The sequence below is a fragment of the Dreissena polymorpha genome, chromosome 9, assembly GCF_020536995.1.
Source record: "Dreissena polymorpha isolate Duluth1 chromosome 9, UMN_Dpol_1.0, whole genome shotgun sequence".
In the NCBI taxonomy this organism is placed as follows: domain Eukaryota; kingdom Metazoa; phylum Mollusca; class Bivalvia; order Myida; family Dreissenidae; genus Dreissena; species Dreissena polymorpha.
In genome coordinates, this window is record NC_068363.1 from 100,835,434 (window position 1) to 100,863,199 (window position 27,766).

Genomic DNA, 27,766 nt, shown 5'->3' on the forward strand with positions numbered 1-27,766 from the left:
GTTTTATGAACCAGTCTGTATGACGTAATTAAATGACATCATTATGCGAGGTGTTCCAATTGCTCTAGGTTGGGAAAATTGCGATGAAAAACGAACTTTTTTTGCAGATAAAAACATGTTTGTGGACATATTGAGTGTTATTAGCAACACAAAAATTGATTGCAACGGATTATTCTCGGTTCAAATCTATATCATCATTCAAAACAGCATCTGACTGAGTTGTATTATATGTCATAATCATTCCTTGTTAACCAACTGCATTGCGCAAGAAGATGACGCATGACGAAAAATTTTCAGATGCAGAGGTATGTCTACTTATTTTTCTTTTCAGTTTTGTCATAAACTGGTGCAATTAAGCGGTCATCGGTCATTAAGCGGTACTGTTTTGTGGACTACAGGACAATCTTTGACCTCCCTTTTCTTATAATATACTTTTACTTTTTGTTTGAATTCCGTCCTTTCTCCCATGTCAGTTCACCCATGAAGGCTGATGTAATACCTGTAGTTGTTATGTCTTATAAAATAAATAATTAGCCCGATGCAAGATTCAAAGAAAATTCCGATTCACAATTGTCTCTAAACAATTGTTTATTACTCATATCCCTAAGCAAATGATTAATTACTGTTGTCCATGGCCACATGCTTAAATGTTATTCCTAAGCAAATGGTTTTGATTTTTTGACATTATATACAACGCTTCCTCACGCTTTAATAAAATCCAAACTTGTTTCTTTGATTGAAAAAACTTTTGCTAGAGAGAAATGTTTGTATCTAGCTTTAAACACTAAAACAGCTTTTTTTACTAATCAGATATTAGATAATTACATCATTTGGACTGGTCTTGACTTTTGTGCAGCACTTACTTTTCTTTTGGATAACTTGTTTGTTGAATTTAATGGTAAAATATTTAAACAAATTATTGGCGTTCCTATGGGTACTAATTGTGCGCCACTTATAGCTGACCTTTTTTTATATTGTTATGAAAGCGAATTTATGTTAGAATTATCTAAGACTAAGCAAGTTGATTTGATTAATTGTTTTAACCTTACTAGTAGGTACATTGATGACATACTTAATTTAGATAATCCATTATTTGAACAATATATTCACAAAATCTACCCAAAAGAACTAGTCTTAAATAGATCGTGTATATCCAATACAGACGCTGCGTATTTAGACTTACATTTAACTATTAATAATAATTTGATCAAAACTAGTTTATACGACAAACGGGACGATTTTAACTTTGAAATTGTGAATTTTCCGTTTCTAGATGGCAACATCCCTAAAGGACCTTCCTATGGTATTTACATTTCGCAGTTGGTACGTTATGCCAGAGCATGTTCGTGTATTAAAGATTTTAATGATCGTAATCTTATATTAACTAAAAAATTGCTAAAACAAGGCTTTTTGTATCATAACCTAAGAAATAAATTTGCTAGATTTTACTCTAAGTATGGTGATTTAATTTCAAAATATAATGTTTCTTTAAAATGGCATTTAAATAATGGAATCTCCCATCCATCATTTTACGGAGATGTTTTGAAGCGTGTCCGCAAATTAAAATATGTTAAACCAAATGTTCATATTAAACTTTTCAATTTAATTAACTTGTTTTTATCAAAAGGAAACGATGCTTATGTACTTAAAAACACGTGTTTGATGGTTTTCGATTCACTATATCTTTCTTCCCTTAAAATTTGGAATCATTAGTGATATTATAGGCATTTTTCACTGTTGAATAAAATTGTGTCATTGTGTCGTATGAACAAATCTGCATGAATACTACATTATAGGCATTTTTCACTGATGAATAAAATTGTGTCATTGTGTCGTATGAACAAATCTGCACGTAAACTACATTTGGACTCAAATCGTACATCAAATCATTTCTGTCTCCAGTTGTCAAAACACCTATATACTGTTTGATTCCAATAATGTCGCTTTAATGGAGTTACCATTTTTATTCATTTGCTTCTAAATATTAAATCACCTAAACTTGTTTTATTAGTAGCACAGCCCCATTAATATTTTTATTTAGTACTGCCCATGGAATTTGTTCACGTCATTATGTCATTATGGATTTTTGTGACGTCATACGACCGACTTTCCCAGTTGTAATCTACATGCATAGGTCATTGGGTTTATAACGTTCCATTTTATTTATATTTTCTCTTTGATAGGCGTTTCTTGTTTGATTTAATTATTTTTAATTTGTTTAGCAGTCACATAAACAACCAAGCTATGTAATATGGAATTTTACACCCATTATTGCTGCTTCTTCCTGTATTTGCGCGATGATTATCTGAGATATTAACTCTATGATCCTATATTCTCAAATCTTTTCTATAAAGAAGGAATGTAGTTGACAATTGTTAATAGTTTTATTTGATCGTTCGTCAAAAAGTTGTAATTCTGTTACTCTTGTATCTTCAATGCAATTGAGTAATTAAATAGTAATTAAATTGAATGCGTTTTAATTCCCTTTTATTATTGTTTAATTTGAGTTACAATGCTATGACGTTAAATTTTATTTACACTTAAATGTATTATGAATATTGCTGGGCCAAGTGTGAGGTTGAGCGCTCTATAACCAGGTTTAAACCCCCAATGCTTTGCATTGACCGTTCCAAGGCGGTGACCCCAGCTTTATTCATATTTTGTGTTTATGTTGGTTTGTATTGTTCTGTATTGTGCTGTTATGTACTGTTTTGGCAATCGGTCACTTGCCTTAAATAAAGGACCAACTAATTGTTTTTAATGAAAATTCAATACTGCTCCAGCAGCTGGAGTTTCACTTCTTTATATTGTTCTATTGTACCTAAGCAAATGGTTCTATTCTGCTGCCCCAGGTAAATGGTGTATTACTGGTGTCCCTAAGCAAATGGTTCAATAGTGTTGCCCCAAAACAAATGGTTATATTATGCATTGTTGCACCCAGTAAACAATGCACTGCGGGTGTCTCTAAGCAAATGGTTATATTCTGGTGTACATAAGCAATATTGTATAGTTTGCTTCCCAAGCAAAAGATTGATTATTGTTGTCCCTAAGCAAATGGTGTATTACTCTTGTCCCGAAACAAATGGTTATGTTCTGTTGCCCTGAGCAAATGGTTCTTTACTGTTGTCCTTATGCAAATGGTTGTTTTCTTAGGCACCAAGCAAATGGTTCATACTTCTATAATGTTGTATCAATCAAATAGTTTAAATCTGTTCTAACATACACGTTTCAATACTGTTCTTTAACCAAATGCCTCTATTTTGTTGCCACATCTAATTGGTTCTATTCTGTTGCCACAAAAAAATGCTTAAAATACTATTGTCCCAATTTATGGTCCAATATTGTAAACCTGGGCAAATAGTTTAGTTTTGTTACGCCAAGCATTTATTCGATACCATTTCCCCAAGCAAATTGTTCAACATATTGCCCTAAGCAAAAATTTCAATTATTTCGATAAAAGTAAATGCTCCTATATTGTTGTCCTCTGCAGTTCTTTAATGGTGTTGCTACAAGCACACGTTTAAGCGTATATAATGTTAAATTTTGTGACATGCGGGTCAGGATCAAATTTGACCCAAAGGGCATAATTTGAACAAACTTGGTAGAGGACTAAAAGATGTTACTGCATACCAAATTTGGTAGCCATAGTCCAAATGGTTTTCGACAAGAAGATTTTTAAAGATTTCACAAAATAGGCGCTTTAAAAGCATTTATTCAATTTTGTGACCCCCCGGGGCAGGGTCAAAGTTGACCCAACAGGCATTATTTGAACAAATTTGGTAGAGGTTTATTAGATGTCACTACATACCAAATTTGGTAGCCCTAGGCCCAATGGTTATGGACAACAAGATTTTTAAAGTTTTCACAAAATAGGCCCCATATAAGCGTATGTTCAGTTTTGTGACCCCGGGCAGGGTCAAATTTGACCCAAGGGGCATAATTTGAACAAACTTGGTAGAGAACTATAACATGTCACTACATACCAAATTTGGTAGCCCTATGCCTTATGGTTAAGGACAAGAAGAGTTTTAAAATTTTCACAAAATAGGCACTATATAAGCAAATAATTGATTTTGTGGCCCCCGGGGCAGGGTCAATTTTGAACCCTGGGGCATAATTTGAACAAACTAAGTAGAGGACTATACAATGTCACTACATACCAAATTGTGTAGCCCTAGGCCTAATGGTTATGGACAAGATTTTTTTTAAGTTATCACAAAATAGGCATTATATAAGCATATGTTTAATTTTGTGACCCCTGGGGCAGGGTCAAATTTGACCCTAGGGATTAAATTTGAACAAATTTGGTGGAGGACTATTAGATGTCACTATATACCAAATTTGATAGCCCTTGGCCGGATTGTTAGTGACAAGAAATTTTTGAAGTTTTCACAAAATATACCCTATATAAGCATATGTTCAATTTTGTGACCCCCGGGGCAGGGTCAAATTTGACCCCAGGGGTATAATTTGAACAAATTTGGTAGAGGACTATTAGATGTCTCTACATACCAAATTTGATAGCCCTAGGCCCAATGGTTATGGAGGGGAGATTTTGAAAGTTTTCACAAAATAGGCCTTATTTAAGCAAATTTTCAATTTTGTGACCCCAAGGGCAGAGTCAAATTTGACCCCAGGGGCATAATTTGAACAAATTTGAAAGAGGTACACCCCAGGAACATTCCTAAGAAATTTCATCAGAATTGGACCAGTAGTTTAGGAGAAGATGTTTAAAGGAAAAGTTAATGCATGGATGCACGATGGACACAGGACCTTTAGCCAGTGGAGCTAAAAATCAAATTAAACAATTAGTTTTGATTTAAAATCAGTTTTTATATGCAAGTGTTTATTTCACTTATAAATTAAAACAGCATATTATTCATTATTGAAAAGATTATTCCAAGCTTGATGTCATATTTCAACTTTGCATAGTGTAGTTAATTGAACATTGTATTGAACTGTATGGGCAGCTATATTTTTTAATTTATGTATGTTGTATTATACAAAATGCATTATTTCTACCACAAGTAGACCATATAAGGCCTACTGCTACTAAATAGGCACTGGTATGAATTTGACACTGTTTTTGATGCTCATACAAAACTTTAATTATTACTACACTTTAGTATATTAAATATTTTCAAGTTTTTGTTCAACATTTTTTGCAAAAGAAAAGAGTGTCTTAATGCATTTGAAAATATACTTAAAACAAACTAAAAATGCATTTTAACATACTTTTTTCCTGGTAAAGTGTATTTGGGATGATAAAAAATACACTTGAAGAGTATTAATGCTGGAAAAATGCAGAAAAAAATACATTTGTTTCTGTTAGAAGTGTGTCTTGTCTGCATTTTTAAGTGTATTAAATGCACATCAAATGCAGATAAATACAATGCCAATACTGTTACATGTATTGTAATGGACATAAAATGCACTTGTTCTTGTAATTAAATGCTTTAGTGAATTGAAATAACCTTTTATAACGTTTTAACAATTAGTAATACCTTTTTATATAAATTTTCTTTTGAAATGTGACACTTAAATGATTTTTGCACCACTAGTAAGAGATATAATTTGTGCTCATAATGCTTTATCATTACACTACATAATATCATTTGTTGTATGAAAATAACCTGTAAAATTCATGTGAAAGCTCAAGAGATCAATAGCAGCGTGCTATACCCTGCTCCTTTTTACATGACTTGATGGTATTTAGTCCCCAATTCTACATGGCTAAGGGAAAATTAATGTGCAGATTTGACAAATAAGTCTTAACTGGGATCCAATAGGCAGACTTTCATATTACTTGTATTTAATTTAAATCATGATCTGAATTGCTCTTTGGCAAATCTTTGTTGGTCACAGTATTCAACTGAATTTTGTTCACTTTGTAGTGATTATATTTTCTATATTTATCAGACAACATCTTTCTTCAAAAGTTTAACATGATTGCTTGGTTAATTTAGAAACAAGATCAATGCATCATAACATAAAATGAAAAAATGTGTAATAGTAAAAATGGCAGCAAAAAAGCACTAGATTATCTGCCTTAAATCTGAGACGATATGTTGATGTATTGGAATTTCTCATAAATAATGTGCTCCATAGTTGTATAATTGTATAGTCGCATGCATGAGTGGTGTCAATGTCACAATACCAATTAAAGCCTATAATTTACTAAAACAATTTGAAGTTTGATGTGAGTTTTTTTCAAGATCTGTTATATATAATTATATATACATGTATATATATATTGGTGAAAAGTTAACATGCAATAAGTTTACTGTAATTAAGTGACAAATAGTTTTACTGATTTGGTTGGATGCATATATGCAGATATATCATGGTTTGTGCAGAGGACAGTAGCAAAAACAAGAGCTGTCTCTGTAGGATGACATACGCCCCCGATAAACGCTTTAATAGAAGTTATGAGCATTTTTCAAAACCTAAAAGCCGACCCTAAGTTCAAGGTCAAAGGGGTCAAAATTTGTGTGTGTATGGGAAGGCCTTGTCCATATACACATGCATACCAAATATGAATGTTACATCTGAAGCGACATAGAAGTTATGAGCATTTTTTCGAAACCTAAATGCAAAGTGTGACGGATAGACAGACGGACAGTGCGATCACTATATGCCCTCCTTTGGGGGCATAAAAATGTGTTTCACATTGTTTTGGTAAATTAGTAATGTAGTTAAAAGAACAGAATCATCAATTATAAAGTTATTGATTATAAAGTGTTGCTGGCATATTTGATGCATTCATCTAGCTATAAGAAGGTCCCTGTTTTATCCCCACTGGCACCGAGTGAGGGTTCTCAAAATCTTTAATCAATATGAATAACTACATATAGGGTCGAGAGCCTTGTTGATATGGGGGCTAAACACCAGAAATCAAAGCGACCCAGGTTAAAGGCTGAGGCCAAATAAATAAACCAGAGGCCGCATGAGCCTGCTATACTCTGAACAAGTATTGTTTCTTCTCAGAAAACTGGCTTAAGTGTCTTACTAAGCTTTAGACTTTGAGTTTCAGTGCAATAAATCTAAAATAAATTGGTCAAATTAAATAATAATCTGTAAAAAATAAACATTCTGCACAAATTCAATTATTTACTTTACCTGTGTGCATGAATCATTTCAGTCTTGATGGTTAGTGAACTATGTCAAAAGCACCATATCTATGAAACACTTGTATTTTGAATAGTGCAATGTTCCACAGAAATGATGCTGATGATTATTCTACACGATGATGAATTATTAGATAGCTAATTTCTAAATTCCATTTCCACCAACAATTCGGTTATTCCACTACCAGTTCACATGCTTCGTACACAGTTGAAAATAACACTATTCCACTCAACAACCGTGACACATGTACTCAATTTTTAAACTTTTCGCAATTAAAATTGTCTTCTACTGTTATTGTTGTTGTTGTACTTTTGAAAGTAGTTCGAAAGATGGCGACTATTAACCCAGAGATTGATTTATGAAATAAATCGTTTGCTGATCCAGAGTGGTGAAGGAAGTCTCTTCTTAGCGGAAATTCCGGTTCGGCGGAAAGTGGACTGCGCAGGCTAATCTGGGACGACACTTATGCACTCGCATTAAACCCCCTTTTCTCAGAGCGGAGCGCACATAAAGTCATCGAACATGCATATGTTCGTGATTTGAATACATTTGTTTGTAGCTATTGTGTTAATAGATTTTTATCTTGTTGTTTTATTATTGTTGATGTTTCTTATTGGATACTGTAAGTGAAGAGACAATCCATTGTTTATATTGTGATTATATAGGCTAGTGTTTTTGTTGATTGCTATTTTGCTGTTTCACTTTTATTCTTGTTGCTGTGCAGTCCGCACAGGCCAATTTGGGACGACACTTTCCGCTTGTATTGTATATTCTGTTTAAACGAAGTCTCTTCTTAGCGGAAATCCAGGTTGGGCGGAAAGTGTCGACCCTGATTTGCCTTTTCGGACTGCACAGTACAGAGAAAATGCATTGCTTATATTGTGATTATATTGGCTAGTGTTTTGGTTATTGCTTTTTTGTTGTTTCGCTATCATTGTTGTTGCTGTGCAATCCGCACAGGCTAATCTGGGACGACACTTTCCGCTTGTATTGTATATTCTGTTTAAAAGAAGTTTCTTCTTGCGGAAAACCAGTTTGGGCGGAGAGTGTCGACTCTGATTAGCATGTGCGGACTGCACAATACTAAGAAATTGCATTGTTTATATTGTGATTATATTGGCGAGTGATTTTGTTGATTGCCATTTTTTGTTTCACTTTTAATGTTGTTGCTGTGCAGTCCGCACAGGCTAATTTGGGACGACACTTTCCGCTTGTATTGTATATTCTGTTTAAAGGAAGTCTCTTCTTATTGTTCCACTATTGTTGTTGTTGCTGATAGAATTCTGGAAAAGAAATTATTTTAAACAAATGTGCATTGTTTATATTTTGATTATATTTGTTGAGTAACACAGACGTTTACATTACGTGCAAATGAATTACTAATTTATTAAATTTGTGAGGCCTTCATGTTTATTACTACGCGGACATATCTACGATTATAAGTTACATAAGCCTTTAGACAAATTTAGTGAAGTTGAAACCCCGGAGACCGGCGTCTTTCGAACGTCTACAAATGTTAATATTGAGAAGTTAGTCAACAGGTGTCACATTCATTACATGTGTATATTAAGTTGACAAATTTCGCACCTTTTTCGAACGCGCTTTCCCAAAATAAAGGATAATATCGGACAGACACTGTAACAGACCCCTGGTTTAACATGTATACCACTCCTTTCAAACGGCCTTTTGTTTATTCTTAAGCTTCTCATATCGTTCTTCAATTCTAACAAGTAAACATGGCAAAATAAAACTTAGTTACGTGTCAGAAATATGCTGGCTTATTTTTTCCTAGGATGAGGATTAATTTATGGATGATAACACACAACAAGGTACAATCCAATTCTTTAATGAGTTCGAAACGTATAATGATTTTATACTTCATCATTTAATATAAATAATGACCACCCTCGCGAAACCTGCCTAATCACTGTAATCAGTTTTCCTTCGATATCTACATTGGCTGTGCTAAAAGCTGCGTTTTCCATATATATATATATTGGCTGCGCTGTCAGCTGCCTTCCTACTTACGCATTTAATTTCAAGTAAAATTCAAATTATTTAAATAATTTGAAAGCAATTAAATGTGTATTTCATTCATAAAATATATTTAAATACAAGTTCATATTCTTTTATTACAGATCGTGTACATTTGTGTGCAATAAACCCCTCGGTATCAAGGTTAAATTCAACTTGTTTGATATTCCGTTTTAAAATATATTAGGTTCAAAGTTTTAAAATTGTATGGACCTTAAACACTTTCATACACATAATGTTAATTAAAACCTTCGAATTATTGATACAGTCATTCTCAAATTTCACACGTTTTTGCCTTCTATTTCTATATTGGTTGCGTTTTCCTTCCATTTCTATATTGGCTGCGTTTTCCAACGATATCTATATTGACTGCAACGATGTCTATATTGGCTGCGTTTTATGCCCGATAAGGCAGCCAGCAATTTGCAGCGATGTCCATATGGGCTGCGTTGAAAACAACAATGCTTTTAATCTATGCATACAGTAAACATACGTACATTTATATAATTATGTTAATACAATTTTAATTACTCACGTGTGCTCATAAAACACATTATTATGTCTTCATCTTGATACAGAACATCTAGGTTCCGAAATTCATATAAATAAATTCGACATACAATTTCATGAGTTCAACGGCTTAAATGCTTTATACTTTACTATTTAAAATAAATAATGCCCATCATCGCGAAACATTGACCTAATTTGTTTTCCTTCTTTATATATATTGGCTGCGCTAAAAGCTGCATATTCTTAAATGAGTTTAACACGTATAATGCTTTTATATTTCATTATTTAAAACAAATATGGATAACCATCGCACTTAATTTAAAGTAGAATTTCATATAATTTGAATAAGTTTCACGCACTAAATTGTGTATATACATTCATATTTTTTACAACTTTATATTCTTTTTTATTTATATATCGTTTACATTTTTGCGAAATAAACCTCCCGGTATCAATATTCAATTTCAAATTGTTTGATATTCCGTTTTAGAATGTTCTAGGTTCCTAAATTCAACTAAATGCAATAAACATTACAAGTATTTAATTAGTTAAATATTGCACATAAACTATATATGATATTGCATATTGTCTGCGTATTCCTTCTATTTCTATATTGCCTGCGTTTTCCAACGATATCTATATTGACTGCAACGATGTCTATATTGGCTGCGTTTTATGGCCCGATAACGCAGTCTGCAATTTGCAGTCTGCGCTAAATGCCGCGTTTTATACACACCCGTTTTACGAACCAGTCTGTATGACGTAATTAAATGACATCATTATGCGAGGTGTTCCAATTGCTCTAGGTTGGGAAAATTGCGATGAAAAACGAACTTTTTTTGCAGATAAAACATGTTTGTGGACATATTGAGTGTTATTAGCAACACAAAAATTGATTGCAACGGATTATTCTCGGTTCAAATCTATATCATCATTCAAAACAGCATCTGACTGAGTTGTATTATATGTCATAATCATTCCTTGTTAACCAACTGCATTGCGCAAGAAGATGACGCATGACGAAAAATTTTCAGATGCAGAGGTATGTCTACTTATTTTTCTTTTCAGTTTTGTCATAAACTGGTGCAATTAAGCGGTCATCGGTCATTAAGCGGTACTGTTTTGTGGACTACAGGACAATCTTTGACCTCCCTTTTCTTATAATATACTTTTACTTTTTGTTTGAATTCCGTCCTTTCTCCCATGTCAGTTCACCCATGAAGGCTGATGTAATACCTGTAGTTGTTATGTCTTATAAAATAAATAATTAGCCCGATGCAAGATTCAAAGAAAATTCCGATTCACAATTGTCTCTAAACAATTGTTTATTACTCATATCCCTAAGCAAATGATTAATTACTGTTGTCCATGGCCACATGCTTAAATGTTATTCCTAAGCAAATGGTTTTGATTTTTTGACATTATTACAACGCTTCCTCACGCTTTAATAAAATCCAAACTTGTTTCTTTGATTGAAAAAACTTTTGCTAGAGAGAAATGTTTGTATCTAGCTTTAAACACTAAAACAGCTTTTTTTACTAATCAGATATTAGATAATTACATCATTTGGACTGGTCTTGACTTTTGTGCAGCACTTACTTTTCTTTTGGATAACTTGTTTGTTGAATTTAATGGTAAAATATTTAAACAAATTATTGGCGTTCCTATGGGTACTAATTGTGCGCCACTTATAGCTGACCTTTTTTTATATTGTTATGAAAGCGAATTTATGTTAGAATTATCTAAGACTAAGCAAGTTGATTTGATTAATTGTTTTAACCTTACTAGTAGGTACATTGATGACATACTTAATTTAGATAATCCATTATTTGAACAATATATTCACAAAATCTACCCAAAAGAACTAGTCTTAAATAGATCGTGTATATCCAATACAGACGCTGCGTATTTAGACTTACATTTAACTATTAATAATAATTTGATCAAAACTAGTTTATACGACAAACGGGACGATTTTAACTTTGAAATTGTGAATTTTCCGTTTCTAGATGGCAACATCCCTAAAGGACCTTCCTATGGTATTTACATTTCGCAGTTGGTACGTTATGCCAGAGCATGTTCGTGTATTAAAGATTTTAATGATCGTAATCTTATATTAACTAAAAAATTGCTAAAACAAGGCTTTTTGTATCATAACCTAAGAAATAAATTTGCTAGATTTTACTCTAAGTATGGTGATTTAATTTCAAAATATAATGTTTCTTTAAAATGGCATTTAAATAATGGAATCTCCCATCCATCATTTTACGGAGATGTTTTGAAGCGTGTCCGCAAATTAAAATATGTTAAACCAAATGTTCATATTAAACTTTTCAATTTAATTAACTTGTTTTTATCAAAAGGAAACGATGCTTATGTACTTAAAAACACGTGTTTGATGGTTTTCGATTCACTATATCTTTCTTCCCTTAAAATTTGGAATCATTAGTGATATTATAGGCATTTTTCACTGTTGAATAAAATTGTGTCATTGTGTCGTATGAACAAATCTGCATGAATACTACATTATAGGCATTTTTCACTGATGAATAAAATTGTGTCATTGTGTCGTATGAACAAATCTGCACGTAAACTACATTTGGACTCAAATCGAACATCAAATCATTTCTGTCTCCAGTTGTCAAAACACCTATATACTGTTTGATTCCAATAATGTCGCTTTAATGGAGTTACCATTTTTATTCATTTGCTTCTTAATATTAAATCACCTAAACTTGTTTTATTAGTAGCACAGCCCCATTAATATTTTTATTTAGTACTGCCCTTGGAATTTGTTCACGTCATTATGTCATTATGGATTTTTGTGACGTCATACGACCGACTTTCCCAGTTGTAATCTACATGCATAGGTCATTGGGTTTATAACGTTCCATTTTATTTATATTTTCTCTTTGATAGGCGTTTCTTGTTTGATTTAATTATTTTTAATTTGTTTAGCAGTCACATAAACAACCAAGCTATGTAATATGGAATTTTACACCCATTATTGCTGCTTCTTCCTGTATTTGCGCGATGATTATCTGAGATATTAACTCTATGATTCTATATTCTCAAATCTTTTCTATAAAGAAGGAATGTAGTTGACAATTGTTAATAGTTTTATTTGATCGTTCGTCAAAAAGTTGTAATTCTGTTACTCTTGTATCTTCAATGCAATTGAGTAATTAAATAGTAATTAAATTGAATGCGTTTTAATTCCCTTTTATTATTGTTTAATTTGAGTTACAATGCTATGACGTTAAATTTTATTTACACTTAAATGTATTATGAATTTTGCTGGGCCAAGTGTGAGGTTGAGCGCTCTATAACCAGGTTTAAACCCCCAATGCTTTGCATTGACCGTTCCAAGGCGGTGACCCCAGCTTTATTCATATTTTGTGTTTATGTTGGTTTGTATTGTTCTGTATTGTGCTGTTATGTACTGTTTTGGCAATCGGTCACTTGCCTTAAATAAAGGACCAACTAATTGTTTTTAATGAAAATTCAATACTGCTCCAGCAGCTGGAGTTTCACTTCTTTATATTGTTCTATTGTACCTAAGCAAATGGTTCTATTCTGCTGCCCCAGGTAAATGGTGTATTACTGGTGTCCCTAAGCAAATGGTTCAATAGTGTTGCCCCAAAACAAATGGTTATATTATGCATTGTTGCACCCAGTAAACAATGCACTGCGGGTGTCTCTAAGCAAATGGTTATATTCTGGTGTACATAAGCAATATTGTAGTTTGCTTCCCAAGCAAAAGATTGATTATTGTTGTCCCTAAGCAAATGGTGTATTACTCTTGTCCCGAAACAAATGGTTATGTTCTGTTGCCCTGAGCAAATGGTTCTTTACTGTTGTCCTTATGCAAATGGTTGTTTTCTTAGGCACCAAGCAAATGGTTCATACTTCTATAATGTTGTATCAATCAAATAGTTTAAATCTGTTCTAACATACACGTTTCAATACTGTTCTTTAACCAAATGCCTCTATTATGTTGCCACATCTAATTGGTTCTATTCTGTTGCCACAAAAAAATGCTTAAAATACTATTGTCCCAATTTATGGTCCAATATTGTAAACCTGGGCAAATAGTTTAGTTTTGTTACGCCAAGCATTTATTCGATACCATTTCCCCAAGCAAATTGTTCAACATATTGCCCTAAGCAAAAATTTCAATTATTTCGATAAAAGTAAATGCTCCTATATTGTTGTCCTCTGCAGTTCTTTAATGGTGTTGCTACAAGCACACGTTTTATTAATGTTGTTAAAAATGCTGTAATGCTGTTGTTTTAGAAAGATGTTCCAATAGTTTTCCACAAGCAAATGGTTAAATAATGCTGTACGAAGTAAATTGTACGATACTATCGTCCAAAGCAAATGGTTCTGTTTATGTTTCCAGAAGCAATTGGTTCAGAAATGTTTCCTCAAGCAAATGGTTCTGTAATGTTTCCCAAACCAAATTGTTCATTAATGTTGTCTCAAGCAAATGGTTCAGTAATGATGCCTCAAACAAACGTGTCAATACCATTGCTCCACGCAAATGTTTGAAGAGGATTGAACTGTTCATAACTCCCGTGTCTCCAAGCAAATGTTTCCATACAATATCTAAAAGAAAGTGGTTCCATACTGCTGCCCTAAGCAAATGCTTTCGAAGTATTGCTTGTTTAATATGTTACCCTTATTTCAATGTGCTTGAAATGCATTAAGTTCTACAAGAATTAACTTTCTTTTACAGTCTTTATTTTTTATTGTCTCAACAATCAACAAAGTAACACAAGCAAATATACACAAATAAAAAGCACAGTAGTCCTAAAGCTCAAAGTGCAGTTAATATTTTCAAAATCTGGAAACAGACAGTGCAAGAAATGGGTGTTAATAAAGTAATTGTTTTAATAAAGCATTTATCTGAATGTAACAATTACAGGTAACTATATATTTCCTGATGAAATAAATATGTTAATATAATATCTGTTTAATCAATATTTCTTTAACAGAATAGAAAATATAAAAACAAACATGCTTGAACCATTGAAAAAAAGCATAAAAAAGACATCTTGATTCATAAAAAATAAGAACAGTGGATGTATAATTATGTATATATATACTTTCTTGAAGTCATTCTATACAATGCAATAGCACCGAACATTTTGAGGACAAGCAAGAAATATATTTAATTTCACACAGTAACACAGGTTATTTTTTATGAATTGTTGCAATACACAAACAAAAAGTTCTAAAAGTATTTCTACTTATGCACGAAATAATACTGATATCAAAGAATAAGAATATTCTGAACAATTACATACATGTATAGCAACCCCAGACACTCTTAAGAAGTTACTATTTACATGTAGGTGCTCCATAAATAAAAAAGAATTCAAGGAAATATACACTGAATGTTTGTATTCAAAGGAATGTTCAAACATCTATCTAAGACTTGATGCATATGTATAATGATTTTTACACACCATAAATAGTTTTGAAGAATTTTTATGTGCATATACAATATGAAAGACAATTTGATAATATGTAACAAATGACATGCGTTCATGATCGATTAATGAAATGCAATAAGCATGTTGGTATATGTACAAAAAAGCAAATACCATAATTATGATTGTTTATTTGCATTATCCCAAGTAAGATCAATTTTCATACGAATTTATTATTTTACAACAACCAACATGACTTTCATCTACCATTTGTTAGCTGATAATTATTGACATTTTATATATATTTGTTTTTCACCAAGCATTTCAAAACCACCTCTTACCCTATATTTGAACCTTTTTACAACAAAAACAACATCAGATTAATGTAATGTATGGAGCAACAAGTTAGAAAAACAATAAATACCTCCATTGTATAAAGTCCACAAACAAGGCATCAAAATTAACCCATTTATGCCTAGCGTCTAGAAAAAAGGCCTTGGCAACAGAGCTCCAGATAAAGATTTAGTCTAAAGGGTATTTTACCCCCTGATATTATTGTAAAAGAGTATTCTACTCCTTTGTTTTAGCCATTAAGGGTGTTAAGGAACATTAAGGGGTATTTTCAATTTCTATAGAAAACTGACATAGTACATGTGTACATGGCATGTTTCTTTAAATATTAATATAAATGCAAACAGAAGTAATTTTTATTCTGTTATGAACATTCTTTTTTTTTTTAATATTCAACTTACATGTGTTGTATCCCTGTCTTGATTGGGTTTTTCTTGCAAATAGTATTCATGTAGTACACCACAAACATCATTTCGCAATTAAACTAAGTTATGGCAATGCTTGTGCAATTGAAAATAAAGTCACACTGCCTGTGGTCTATGTAAGTCAATTATAAACCTCTTCAATAATGAGATAGCTTAAAATTATTTTAACAATTCTAGAAGCATTTATTAAAAGATTTATCTCTATTGGCATATCGTAATGTATAGTAACTTCCTGCAGAAGCCGCAGTCCTTTTTCAAACCTAGAACATGATGGGCCGCCGTTTTGAGGTCATGGTTATTTTTACTGCCTTACTTTTTATTAAAAGGCAAATATACACTAAACACTAAACTTGATGAATTGTTTAACCGGTTACGCACTTTTATCGATCAAAAATATCTTATCTGGAGCTTTGCTTGGCAAACAGCATAGACCCAGATGAGACGCCGCATGATGCGGCGTCTCATCGGGGTCTGTGCTGTTTGCTTAAAGGAATTTTTGTAGAAATATTCTTAATATAGAAATTAATATACTACACATCCCTAATTTTGGAAATAAATTGATCCAATTTAGAAGGATGGGAGAGTCCACTAGGCATAAATGGGTTAAGCACATGTGGCCACTCCCAATATGCCATAATCCATGCTACAAATGTAAAAATCTTGTGTGTAAAGGTCACCGCACCAGGTGTTACTATTGTGTCAAATACCAGTCGCAGTGACCCTTTTTATCAATAGTAAGGCAGCGTGAGAATAGATAAAGGTCCAACATAAGAAGGAGCTACCAGTACATAATCTCGGATCGCTGTCACTGCAAGTTAGCACACTATGACGCTGGGAACTCGCATCTAAAATATTATTCTGACATCCAGCAAAAAATGAAAATAATTTTTTGACTATATTTTGATGTCCAAAGCAAAGTTAAGCTCATTTGAAAAAGATGGATCAATATAAATATTGGGAACTGCAATAAAAACAACTAAATGCTAAAGAAAATGCAAACGAATGAAAGACTAAATATATAGTTAAAACTTTGATTTAATAGATAAGATTTATAAAAATGACAATGATTCATGAAATAATCATTATTTTGATCCTTCATGTTTTTTTTTAGTTTTAAACATTTTATTCACACAATTAAAATCACTTATATGTGTTAGATGTATTTTAATATTTATTTTAATTAAAATGCATTTCATTTGAATACTATTTGTAGGTTTTGAAGAAGTTGAAGTTTCAAGTACACAACCGCATAGAGTAAATGACAAAATCCACTGTACGTGTTCTATTTCTAGTTTGCAATAATACATGGGAAGAAATAATTATTATCAATTTACCTCAGCTGATATTGATAGTGTCCATTAAGCCAATAAGACTTATCACGATGATAGACACATTTGGCTCTTAAATAAAATATTATTAAAACAGGGAAAGATCTAGTTACAAAAAAAGGTGCATGGTAATGCTGGAAATGGGCAGCGTGACCGGTTAGATTTTCGATAAAATTTGCTTAATCCACTGAATGTGTATTTTATTGTTTTAGTAGTGTAACGAAGATTTTAATGTTGAAAGTTTTTGTTGACCATTCATCATTTGCAAAAGTGCATTAAATTTCCAAAGATCTTTACACTTTAAAAAGTTTTAGTGTAGACAATCTACGAAAGGCAGCATTGGGGGACCAACAAGGGAGCATGGTGAAGCACCTTTCTATTTTGCTCTAGATTTTCAAATTTAAAGTACAATTTAAAAGTGTGCTGTACAAGATGACATGGTAAAAAGCTAAGTGGTAGGATCATACATCATTTCTAATAAAATTAAAATAATACTGATTGGGCTTATAGTACAACATAACATCAATGGATATAGTTTGGCACCACTTGAGACAAGATCACAACTTACTGCGAACAGTTTTCAACAAGTATACATCCACATAGTGGAAAAGTCTATACTGCTATCATTAGATTCATGAAGATCTATTACAATTTATAAATCAATAATTCTATTTTGCATAAAAAATCTAAATAAATAAAACTACAACATAATTAAAAAAATCTAGCTTCCTTGTTAAAGGTTGTCAAAATTATCCTTATAGAATGAAAATATGATTAATGACAATAAATTTATTAAGTCATACAATCTTTAGTTCATTATTATCAAAATAACTACCGTACACAAAGAGCTGAATCTATATTCACTTTAACAAGTTCATATGGCATTAAATATTTCCAATGTCTTTTCTTAAGGTAGATTATTTCTTTTACTTTTTGCAATCAAAACAAAATAAAAATAGGGAAATAAATATATGACAACTATGCCACAAACAAAATGCATTTAGCCAATCATAAAAGAACAAGTAACCAGACCTCCCACTCCAACAATAATAAATAACTGTTAACACAACCAATGAAAACGCTGCATGCTTTGTGTTGAATGACACCACATTTAGGGTAGAGAGACTTTCAGCCCTGTTTATGGGCCATCGTGCAATTTACGTATGATGTCAGAGATCCATATAATGGGCCGATGATAAGAACTATGTATGTGCTACAAACATCTGAATGTCAAATGCATTTAAATGTTTTGTAATAAAAATGCTCCAAAAATACAGATTTCAAAGGCATACAGACTGATCATGTATAAGGCAAAAAAAATCCAAAACCTGCAAATTCATTTTTTTGACTACCAAAACATAATGCAAAGAAACCAGAAATCCTGATGCAGATAATTATGTTTTATGGAACATTGCCAAACATCCTGATGTCAAATGCTGATTGCTAATGTGAAATGCAAAAATGGTAAACACCAGGATGTAAAATGCCATTAGCCTTCACGAAAACACCAAGCATCCTGTTATCAAATGCAAATAGCTAATGTGTTAGAAAGAAACACCCTGCATCCAGATGTGAAATGCTGATCACTGAAGTGTAATAGAAGTCTTAGAGCCTACATTGCATGTCTAGAAGCCTCATTCCACTGGTACATATTTACTTGGCGCCACCATCAATACAATCTGTAGAAACCAGGTTATATTTGCTGAAATAGACAAATATTTAGATGCCTTAACACTAAGCATACTATTTCAGTAACAAAGAAGCAAAACTACTGAATTCTTTCATTAGGGGATAAGCAATTGTTCTATAAACATGGAATAACAAGCAAATTCGTTGAATTGATATCTGCCGCCAATATGCTTCTGGACACAAAAGTTTTCTGGACGGATGGACAATGCCAAATCTCATCCAGATTAAAGGACGGATGGACTACTCCTAAACAATATCCTCTTCCAGATAAAATTATGAGAGAAGGAAGGACAGACAAGTCAGCGACTATATGCTCTCCCTTGTTGGAGCACAAAATCTTTAACCTGTAATTTCTAAGTACAAAGATGTATACATAATTCTGGAAAAAATGCTGGTCAGTTAAGTGGTTAAGCGTACATATTACAGAAAACCTTGATGCATAGTTAAGGAATGACTAAATAATGACTAATTCATCAAATTTGTGACATTTGACCTCAATGTGTGACGTTGACCTTAGCCCCTAGGATTATGGGTGTTGAATGTGAAACCCCCCAAATGATTGAGAACAACTATGGCAAGTTTCATGACTCTGGCTCATGTGTTAATGGAGATAAAGCATATATTAAAAAGCATTTTGTTCAAAATACAATGGGCCATAACTCCGTAATAAACAGATGATGTACAATGCCATTTGGCGTGCATCATCCTGTTATCCATATAATTCAAAGCACTTCCAAGATATGGCTCCAGACACAAAAGTGCCGGCCGGACGGAAAGAAGGACGGACGGACAACCCCAAAACAATATCACTCCGCCTTTGGCAGGGAATAAAAAGCTCAACATCAATTCAGAACGCTCTACAAATTAACAGCTCCATTCAGTAAAATTCAGATCTTTATTAATACATAATTTAAACTCTAAGACACACGTTTAAAACAAATATTGCCTGCAGAGAGATTGGCTTAACCCTTTGCATGCTGGGAAATTTGTCGTCTGCTAAAGTGTCGTCTGCTGAATTTCTTAAATTAGCATTTTATTCGATTTTTTTTCAAAGAATACTATCAGAATAGCAAACAGTTTGGATCCTGATGAGACACCACGTTCTGTGGTGTCTCATCTGGATCCAAACTGTTTGCAAAGGCCTTCAAAATTCGGTTCCAGCACTGAAAGGGTTAAAAATGTGTAGTTCTAATTTTAGCAGCAGGAATTACAAGCCTGAATGGGGAAAATTGCATGTTTATTTATGTATGAAAAGGTGGAGATATAATTTTAACAGTATGAGTTTAGAGCTTTAAAATTGAAAGTCGCCTGCTTACTCATGTATTTGACCCTCTTCTGGTACACAACAAATGGTACGTAAAAGACAATGCCACTGACGGAGAACAGGAAAGCATACAGGAACTCAATCTTTGGGTCGTTGACAATGGGCGCAACCACCAGGTAGATAGACACCAGCAGAACAATTATAGGCATTATGATCGGAACCTGAAATATACAAGAGTATTCAGTGAACAATGTGCGAACAGTGGATCAAAATCAGAATTAGCACTGAACAAGATTGTCCCGGATTCAAACTTGGTCTTCAGATTGTTGATATAAACTGCTCAGTCTGATCAGGTTTTATGATGTTATCAGTATTTTAGGGTTAGAAATTAAGCTTTCAGTTTTATTATAGCAAAAAACTTTTTTTCGGCCACAACAAATTTGTCAAAATAGGTATCTGAGTTGTCAAGGGTGAAGATGTCCTACCTTGTATGGACGGTGTCTTTCCTTCTGTGTGTAGCGCAGCACGAGCAGGCAAGCCATAGTGAGCCCGTAGAAGAACCAGGCGGTGAAGCTGAAGAAGTCGATCAGCTGGAAAATCTCCCCAAATAGTACCAGGCAGCTAGCTACTAAGACCTTAAAATAACAGGAAAACTTGATAAATTTTGTTTGTTAGATGTAATGCACTGTTTTCATTAGTATTTTAGTTATTTCATGGCCATTTAGGTCACCAACTCACACTTAAATGGGTGCAAAGTTTTTTTTTAAGTGATCCTTAGATTTGTAGACAAGCACAACAAATAGATATAACTGAACTTAAAGCCAGCATATACAAGTTCAATGTTAACATTTTATTCTGGCAATCTTAAACCAACACATGAAAAGGAACAATGAATTGTATAAGAATTTAATAAATAAACAATCAATATATTGACCTTCAATTAAATATTGTTTACTTAAATTAAATGTATAACCAACCGGTTTACATGTACATGTATATCAATACCTTTACTTTTTATTTTACAGAACACAAATATTGTCTGAGTGTAGTATTAACAAATCTGTTCAGACAAATGGGGATTATCCAACAGTGTAAATGCCTTGAGTTTAATCTGTTGAACAGCAGAAAATTATTTGCAATTGAATTGAACTATCCTTATGTACATTTTCTAGAACTACTTCTTAACTTGTGTTCTTGTTTTTTGTTCATCAATGTTTTATCTGTTTCGAGGAAAGTTAAAAGATCTTATAGAATGCCTATGTCACAGAGCTACTTACAGAGACCATCAGGGAGGGTAGAGGTGTGAGTTGCTTTACATGGACATAGGAGAAAACTTCCGGCAAGTGACCCTCGCGAGCTGCTACATACATAACTCTGAAAACAAACACAATGGCACAATTAACATTTAATTGAATATTGTTTCAAAGAATTAATACCCAAACTATTGCATTCATGTTTGATGTGCTAGATTGTCAGCTCTGTGTTCTTACATCTGATTCCCTAATTTATAATATTATCAGAACTCCAGATAACAAGAGCTGTCTCCATAGGATGACATATGCCCCCGAAAAATACAAGGTCAATGTCAAAGGGGTCAAAATTTGTGTGCGTATGGAAAGGCCTTGTTCATATACACATGCATACCAATTTGAAGGTTACAACCGAAGAGACATAGGAGTTATGAGCATATTTCGAATCCTAAACACAGATTTTGAAACCTAAACGCGAACCCTAAGTTCAAGGTCAAGGGGACAACAATTTGTGTGTATATGGAAAGGCCTTGTCCATGTACACATGCATACCAAATGTGAAGGTTACATCAGAAGAGACATAGAAGTTATGAGCATTTTTCAAAACCTAAACGCAGGTTTCGAAACCTAAACTCGGACCCTAAGTTCAAGGTCAAAGAGGTGAAAATTTGTGTGCGTATGCAAAGGCCTTGTCCATGTACACATGCAGACCAAATATGAAGGTTCCATCTGAAGCGACATAGAAGTTATGAGCATTTCATGATTTGTCGTAACCTAAACTCAAAGTGTGACGGAAAGACAGACGGACGGTCCGACACTATATAGGAGGTGTTTGGGATTCCGATAATGACATCACGTTTGCGCATACTCAAATTTTGGCTGTCAAAACTGCGGCCATTCTGCTATTGTTTGCATTGGATGAACCGTATCGTGATAAGTTTTCCATAACAATCACTACTTGACACATATTCGCGACCCTTTTTAAGAACAACAAAATACTCAGAAATTGAAAATCTTTCAGAATTAATTGAATTGAATAAACGAATACAAGTAAGGGCGAAAACAAATACAACAAATAGATTGATTTTATGTACCGGTAATCAACATAAAGAAACTGATTTGAACCTAAATGTCTATAAAAACTTACCATGTTACAGATTAACTAAATCCTCTTGATAAATGTAATTGTTTTTATTTAATTGTTCACACCAATTTTGACACTCTTTGTTTCAGCTTTTTTAACCCAGTGTTTAATTGCCCCTTTGTTCATCACAAACAGATTCTCTCGATATGATCGAATACTGTCCAGACAATAACTAAGAAAACAGGGTGTCATAAACCCAGGGACCTATACTTGTATGGGGTCTCTGCATAAACCACATGTGTCTGGTCATTAAGCACAATTTATGATACCTCCATGTCAACCTTTGGCATATTGAGCAGTCATTTAAGCCAAATACTTAACAGTTGCTTTAATAAAATATTTGAACATATTTAAAAAATAGACACTTGTCCTAAATGGATTAACAGAATACAATGTATATATATATATATATATAAGCCAGTTTAAATATAACAATTACGTGTTTAATAACTTTAAATTTTATATCTTGTACTTTACTGCTACACAATTAACGTATTTAACGGGTACCTGCAAATGTAAACTCCGCTATATTAAAGTGTGAAGATCGTGCGTAACTGCAGTGTTCGAAACATTATCATGAAAACAAGCAATCACGTTTGACCATAATAGAGATATAAAATACTTGCGTTAAATAAATTAAATGTGTAGATTTATGGTATCATAGAATGCTAGATTTGTATTGCTCATAATCACAAGTAACGAGTTTGAAATATCATTTATTAAAGTCTTACTTTAAGAAAGAATACGGGTATTTATAGTTTTGTTTTGTGAAATTGTCAGTATTTAGTCTTCCGACGACCTTTACTCTGATACTATGTAAATGGCCGCGATCGAGAGGTGTGACGGCCAATCTATTTTTAGTAACGGAAAACCCCTGGCCCTCTTGTGACGTCACACAAAAACCTCCTATGCCCTCCTTCGAGGGCATAAAAAATGTTTTACTGAAGGGATCTTTAAAGTAGTTTAACCCTCTTTACTTTTTGTGAAATAGTTTTGTATTCCTTGATGATCTGCTTTACCACTTAGATACGCATTTTAATGCATTTGTAGTCCCTTAGAAAGTCAAAATTTAGTTACAGACATTTCTTACTAGATTCAAGTTTCTAAGGCCTCATTTCAGACCCTTATATACTGATGAGCAGCAAACAGCATAAAACCTGAACAGACTGCAAGTTACTCACAGGCTGTCCTGGTTTTATGCTGGTTGCATACAGCTTTTTCACTTTGCTTCTGAGTGGGAAACGGTTAAAAGGGTATAGGAGATTTGTAAACAGGTATTTTGTGAGTTTACGTAAAAAATGGGCTCTTAAATGAAGTTTGATCTTATGATAATAAGTGTGTATAATACATAAAAGTGAATTTATTATATGAAATAACTAGTAATGTTCAATTAAATTGCTTTTAGATGTTGTTTTTTCAAATCAAAAATACCTTTTGGCAAGATTCAATGTTGTCAAATATTAGCTCTATAATTTTCTTGATCAAACAGTGTCCTCTACAACTTTTTCTGGATGATATTTGTAATATTTTAAATGGTATTTAATTGAATACCCTCTTACTTGGAGCTCTCTAATTTTATGACATTCATACCTATATATATTATGCCATTTTTCAACTATTTACCAAAATTGAATGTAAATCAGCAGCTTCTAATAAAAAAAAATAACTACAGACTTTAATGAGTTTTTTGTTTGTTGTGAAAAACAATCATATAAATTTTTTGTAATTAAAAATGTACCCCATTTATATTAATTGGCCTAAATTTGCCTCTTGCATTCAAGTGCTATTTATAATATTCATTCTTGTATGGTATCAGTTTTGGAAACACATTTCAAAATAAAGATGGCGGCAAATAAAAAATCCTGGCAAATCATTCATAAACTACAACAAATAACAAATAACACAAAAGCAAATTAGCTGCACGGGGTCTTACTTTGTGAGCAAGTGGTTCTAACAACTACGAGCCAATGTTAGAAACATGTAAAGCAACCACTCCACAATGGAATTATACCTAGAATGCAATAAACAAAATGAAAAAAAAAACCTTTACAAGAAGGAAGGAACATTCCAAACCTTGATAAACAACAGTTACTATTCAACCATTCTTACAGTCTTATTAACCCATTTATGCCTAGCGTCTAGAAAAAAGGCCTTGGCAAACAGCATAGACCCAGATGAGACGCCACATGATGCGCTGTTTTCTTAAAGGAATTTCTGTAAGAAATATTCTAATATATAGAATTAAATGTACAAGAAACCCCTAATTTTGGAAATAAATTGATCCAATTTAGAAGAATGGGAGAGTCCACTAGGCATAAATGGGTTAATACCAAGGAATTCAGAGTGCTGATGTGTCATACGTTGATTGATGATTTTTTTTCTGGATGCTTGTATGTCATTCAGCAAATAATCTGTTCTATTTTTATCTGCTTAACGGCATTTTGTAATAAATTCTCATTTTCAATCAACAATATTGTGTTTGTTCTTTCATTCCCAACATACAAGTCTGTCATCTGGTATATGACCTTTTCATTGCTACCTAGGACAATACACAAATCATGGCAGAATGTCAAGTTGTTCTAAATGCTTGTTATTTAATGCATTTTTAGGAAGCATTCATCCACTATAATATGATTGCCACACGAGTATTTCTGTTTGACGCATGACATGTAAATAAACCGTGCTGTATACTATATTATATTATGTATTACGGAGAACATGATATTTGATGCATTTTTGGAAAATCATCAACAACAACAAAATTCCAACATACATGTAGTTATTTTCTTCAATACAAGTTAGCAAAACCAAGTTTTACATAATGTTTATATTATTATGTTGAGATTACAAGTTATTCAGTATTATTGAATGCAATGTATAATCAAGTGCTATGTTTTACTGCAAAATATTTGTTTCTGTCTCAGTAAAACACTTTGATAAATGCCGATACTCGGCTCGTTTACTTGCAACCACTTCTTGGGCAAAAAATTCAAATTAGAGGTTTTTATCATGTTCTTTCATGAGAAAAACATTAAATAGAGAAAAAAACAAATACAGAAAGAAACAGATGATCAGTAGCTTATCATGGGATTTGTGCCACATTTAACCGCAAACACTAGCTTCTGTGTCTCATTACAATTACAGGCAATGATACTTGGTAGCATTAATGTGTATGATTATAGGAGACACATTCTTGGAAAACTCTGCAAAATTCATGTGCATACCCGGTAAAGTGTCACACCAGATCAGCCTTAATGCCATCAACAAAGGCTAATTTATTATCACTTAAATCAGAGACAACACTTTCCATCTAGAGTGGATATTTGTTTAGAAGAAACTCACTGTAAACAAAAATATTCAGTAAAAAAAGAAAGTGTCATCCCTTTTTAGCTTGTGTTGACTGTACTGGCTTATTTGGGATTACACTTAATGCACATGCGATTTCCAGGAACGTGGCTAAAATGGTCATTACACTTGCTCTTAAAGTGGCCTTTTCACAGATTTTGGCATGTATTGAAGTTTGTCATTAAATGCTTTATATTGATAAATGTTAACATTGAGTCTAAAAATCTCCAGTAAAAAACAAGAATACAATTAAAGAATTTAAAAAAAAGGAACCCTCAACGGGGCTCAAACCACTGACCCCTGGAGCCATGGAGCAAAAGTCTACCGCTCTATCCATTAGACCACCCCCTCTCATACCTTGTGGAAGGTATTTTTTACTTAATGTATGCAATCCTCGTAGTATCAAAAAATACAACGACAACAACAGAATTCTCCAAATTATTCAATCGTTTCGCGTTGCAGCGCTTTATAATTTTCAGGTTTTTAAATCGTCAAAATATGCACATAATACATATTTTAGAGCATGGTAATTGTTCAGTATTACAGTTTCCTCACAAATATAACTTCAATGAAAATTTGCGAATCTGAAAAAAAAAATCAATTTTGTCAATTTACCAAAGCGTGAAAAGGCACCTTTAATGAGAGGCTCACAATGTTGCTTCTAAAAAGTACAGCTCATGACTACCATTGGGCTCAGAAATCAACCCTTTACCACTTACCGCATTTCTAGTCCCTTAGAAAGTTAAATTAATTGAAGACCTTTCTTACCAGATTCAAGTTTGAAAGGCTTCATTTTCAACCATAAGATACTGATGAGCAGCAAACAGCATAAAACCTGTAACTCGCAGTCTGTTCTGGTTTTATGCTGTTTGCACAGAGCCATTTTTACTTTGTTTCTGAGTGGGAAAGGGTTAAGAAATAAACTGTCTAAAACTAAGGTTAAAGTTAGGTATGCATTCAAGATGCTTTTACAATTTTGAATGGATGATTTTTGCTTCATAAAGCTTTGTTGCTGTTTTCCGTTTGTGGGTAATTTGCTTTTTGGTGTTGCTTTTTTGTGTGTTTCTGTTGTTGTTGTTTTGCATTATTTTGTGCTTTTATGTTTGATTTTTGTTTGGTGTTAATTCTGTTCAACTGATCAACTGGTCCCATGTTTGTTGCAGAAAACATACATACCGTCCTCCAGTGAAGCAGTTTCCATTGCAGCCACCAAAGGCAGAGAACACGACGGCAATGGGGATGATGAAGGTTGCACCGCCTAGTACAACATCGCCCCATGACTGGAAATAGACATAGTGTTACCGTGGTTACTGACCACCCTAAATTCCCTTACCCTTTTGCATGAGTTCACCAAAAATTCTTCACCTTTAAACTAATCTAACAAAGTTAGATTTTTTTATACAAACTGAAAAGAAGGAAATGAGCATTAAGGAGGAGAAACCACAATCCTGGGCCGAGAGAGGCTAAAGTGTGACTATGTTCAGTTTATTGGTTACTTCTTCAAACAACAAAATAAAAACCTTTAATAGATAAACCTGAAGAAAACTTACCGAGGCTACAGCAGTGGACATCAGTAGGTCGTACTTGGAAAGCACAGTGAAGTAGGAGATGTTCATCAGGATGTAGCAGATGGTCACAAACGGGATACCAACAATGATTGCCAGGGGCAGGTTACTGTGAATAGAACACAGACGCCGCAGCATAAAATATTAGTGTCCAGTGGATAGTCATCATGCAAACTTATTTATTTTTTAATATATAATTACAAAAATTAACAAATGGAAATAAAAAGGAATGCAAGAGTCATGGTTATTTTGCACTGAAAATTCAATCGTTAAAATCTACCAACTTGTAAAGTTTTAA

General features: G+C 33.1%; 1 protein-coding gene and 1 long non-coding RNA gene across 6 annotated transcripts in view; one reads left to right on the plus strand and one right to left on the minus strand.

Moving 5' to 3' along the window:
* Positions 1 to 29: 29 nt before the first annotated feature.
* LOC127843970 (uncharacterized) lies at positions 30 to 27,705 on the plus strand. Of its 2 annotated transcripts, none has more exons than XR_008032489.1 (2): positions 30 to 305; positions 27,067 to 27,705. It is a non-coding gene; the product is annotated as an uncharacterized LOC127843970 (long non-coding RNA). The 2 variants fall into 2 exon arrangements; XR_008032490.1 differs by lacking the exon at positions 30 to 305 and adding an exon at positions 10,526 to 10,714.
* The window catches only part of LOC127843969 (b(0,+)-type amino acid transporter 1-like), a 74,816-nt gene continuing 61,443 nt past the window's right edge, over positions 14,394 to 27,766 (minus strand). For all 4 annotated transcript variants that reach the window (XM_052373894.1, XM_052373893.1, XM_052373895.1 and 1 more), the window contains 6 exons: positions 27,454 to 27,577; positions 27,080 to 27,183; positions 21,442 to 21,538; positions 20,650 to 20,799; positions 20,217 to 20,385; positions 14,394 to 18,913 (listed from right to left, as the gene is read on the minus strand). In XM_052373894.1, the coding sequence (XP_052229854.1) occupies positions 18,846 to 18,913; positions 20,217 to 20,385; positions 20,650 to 20,799; positions 21,442 to 21,538; positions 27,080 to 27,183; positions 27,454 to 27,577 (712 nt within the window). In that variant the 3' untranslated portion in view covers positions 14,394 to 18,845. The remainder of the gene's footprint in view (positions 18,914 to 20,216; positions 20,386 to 20,649; positions 20,800 to 21,441; positions 21,539 to 27,079; positions 27,184 to 27,453; positions 27,578 to 27,766) is intronic.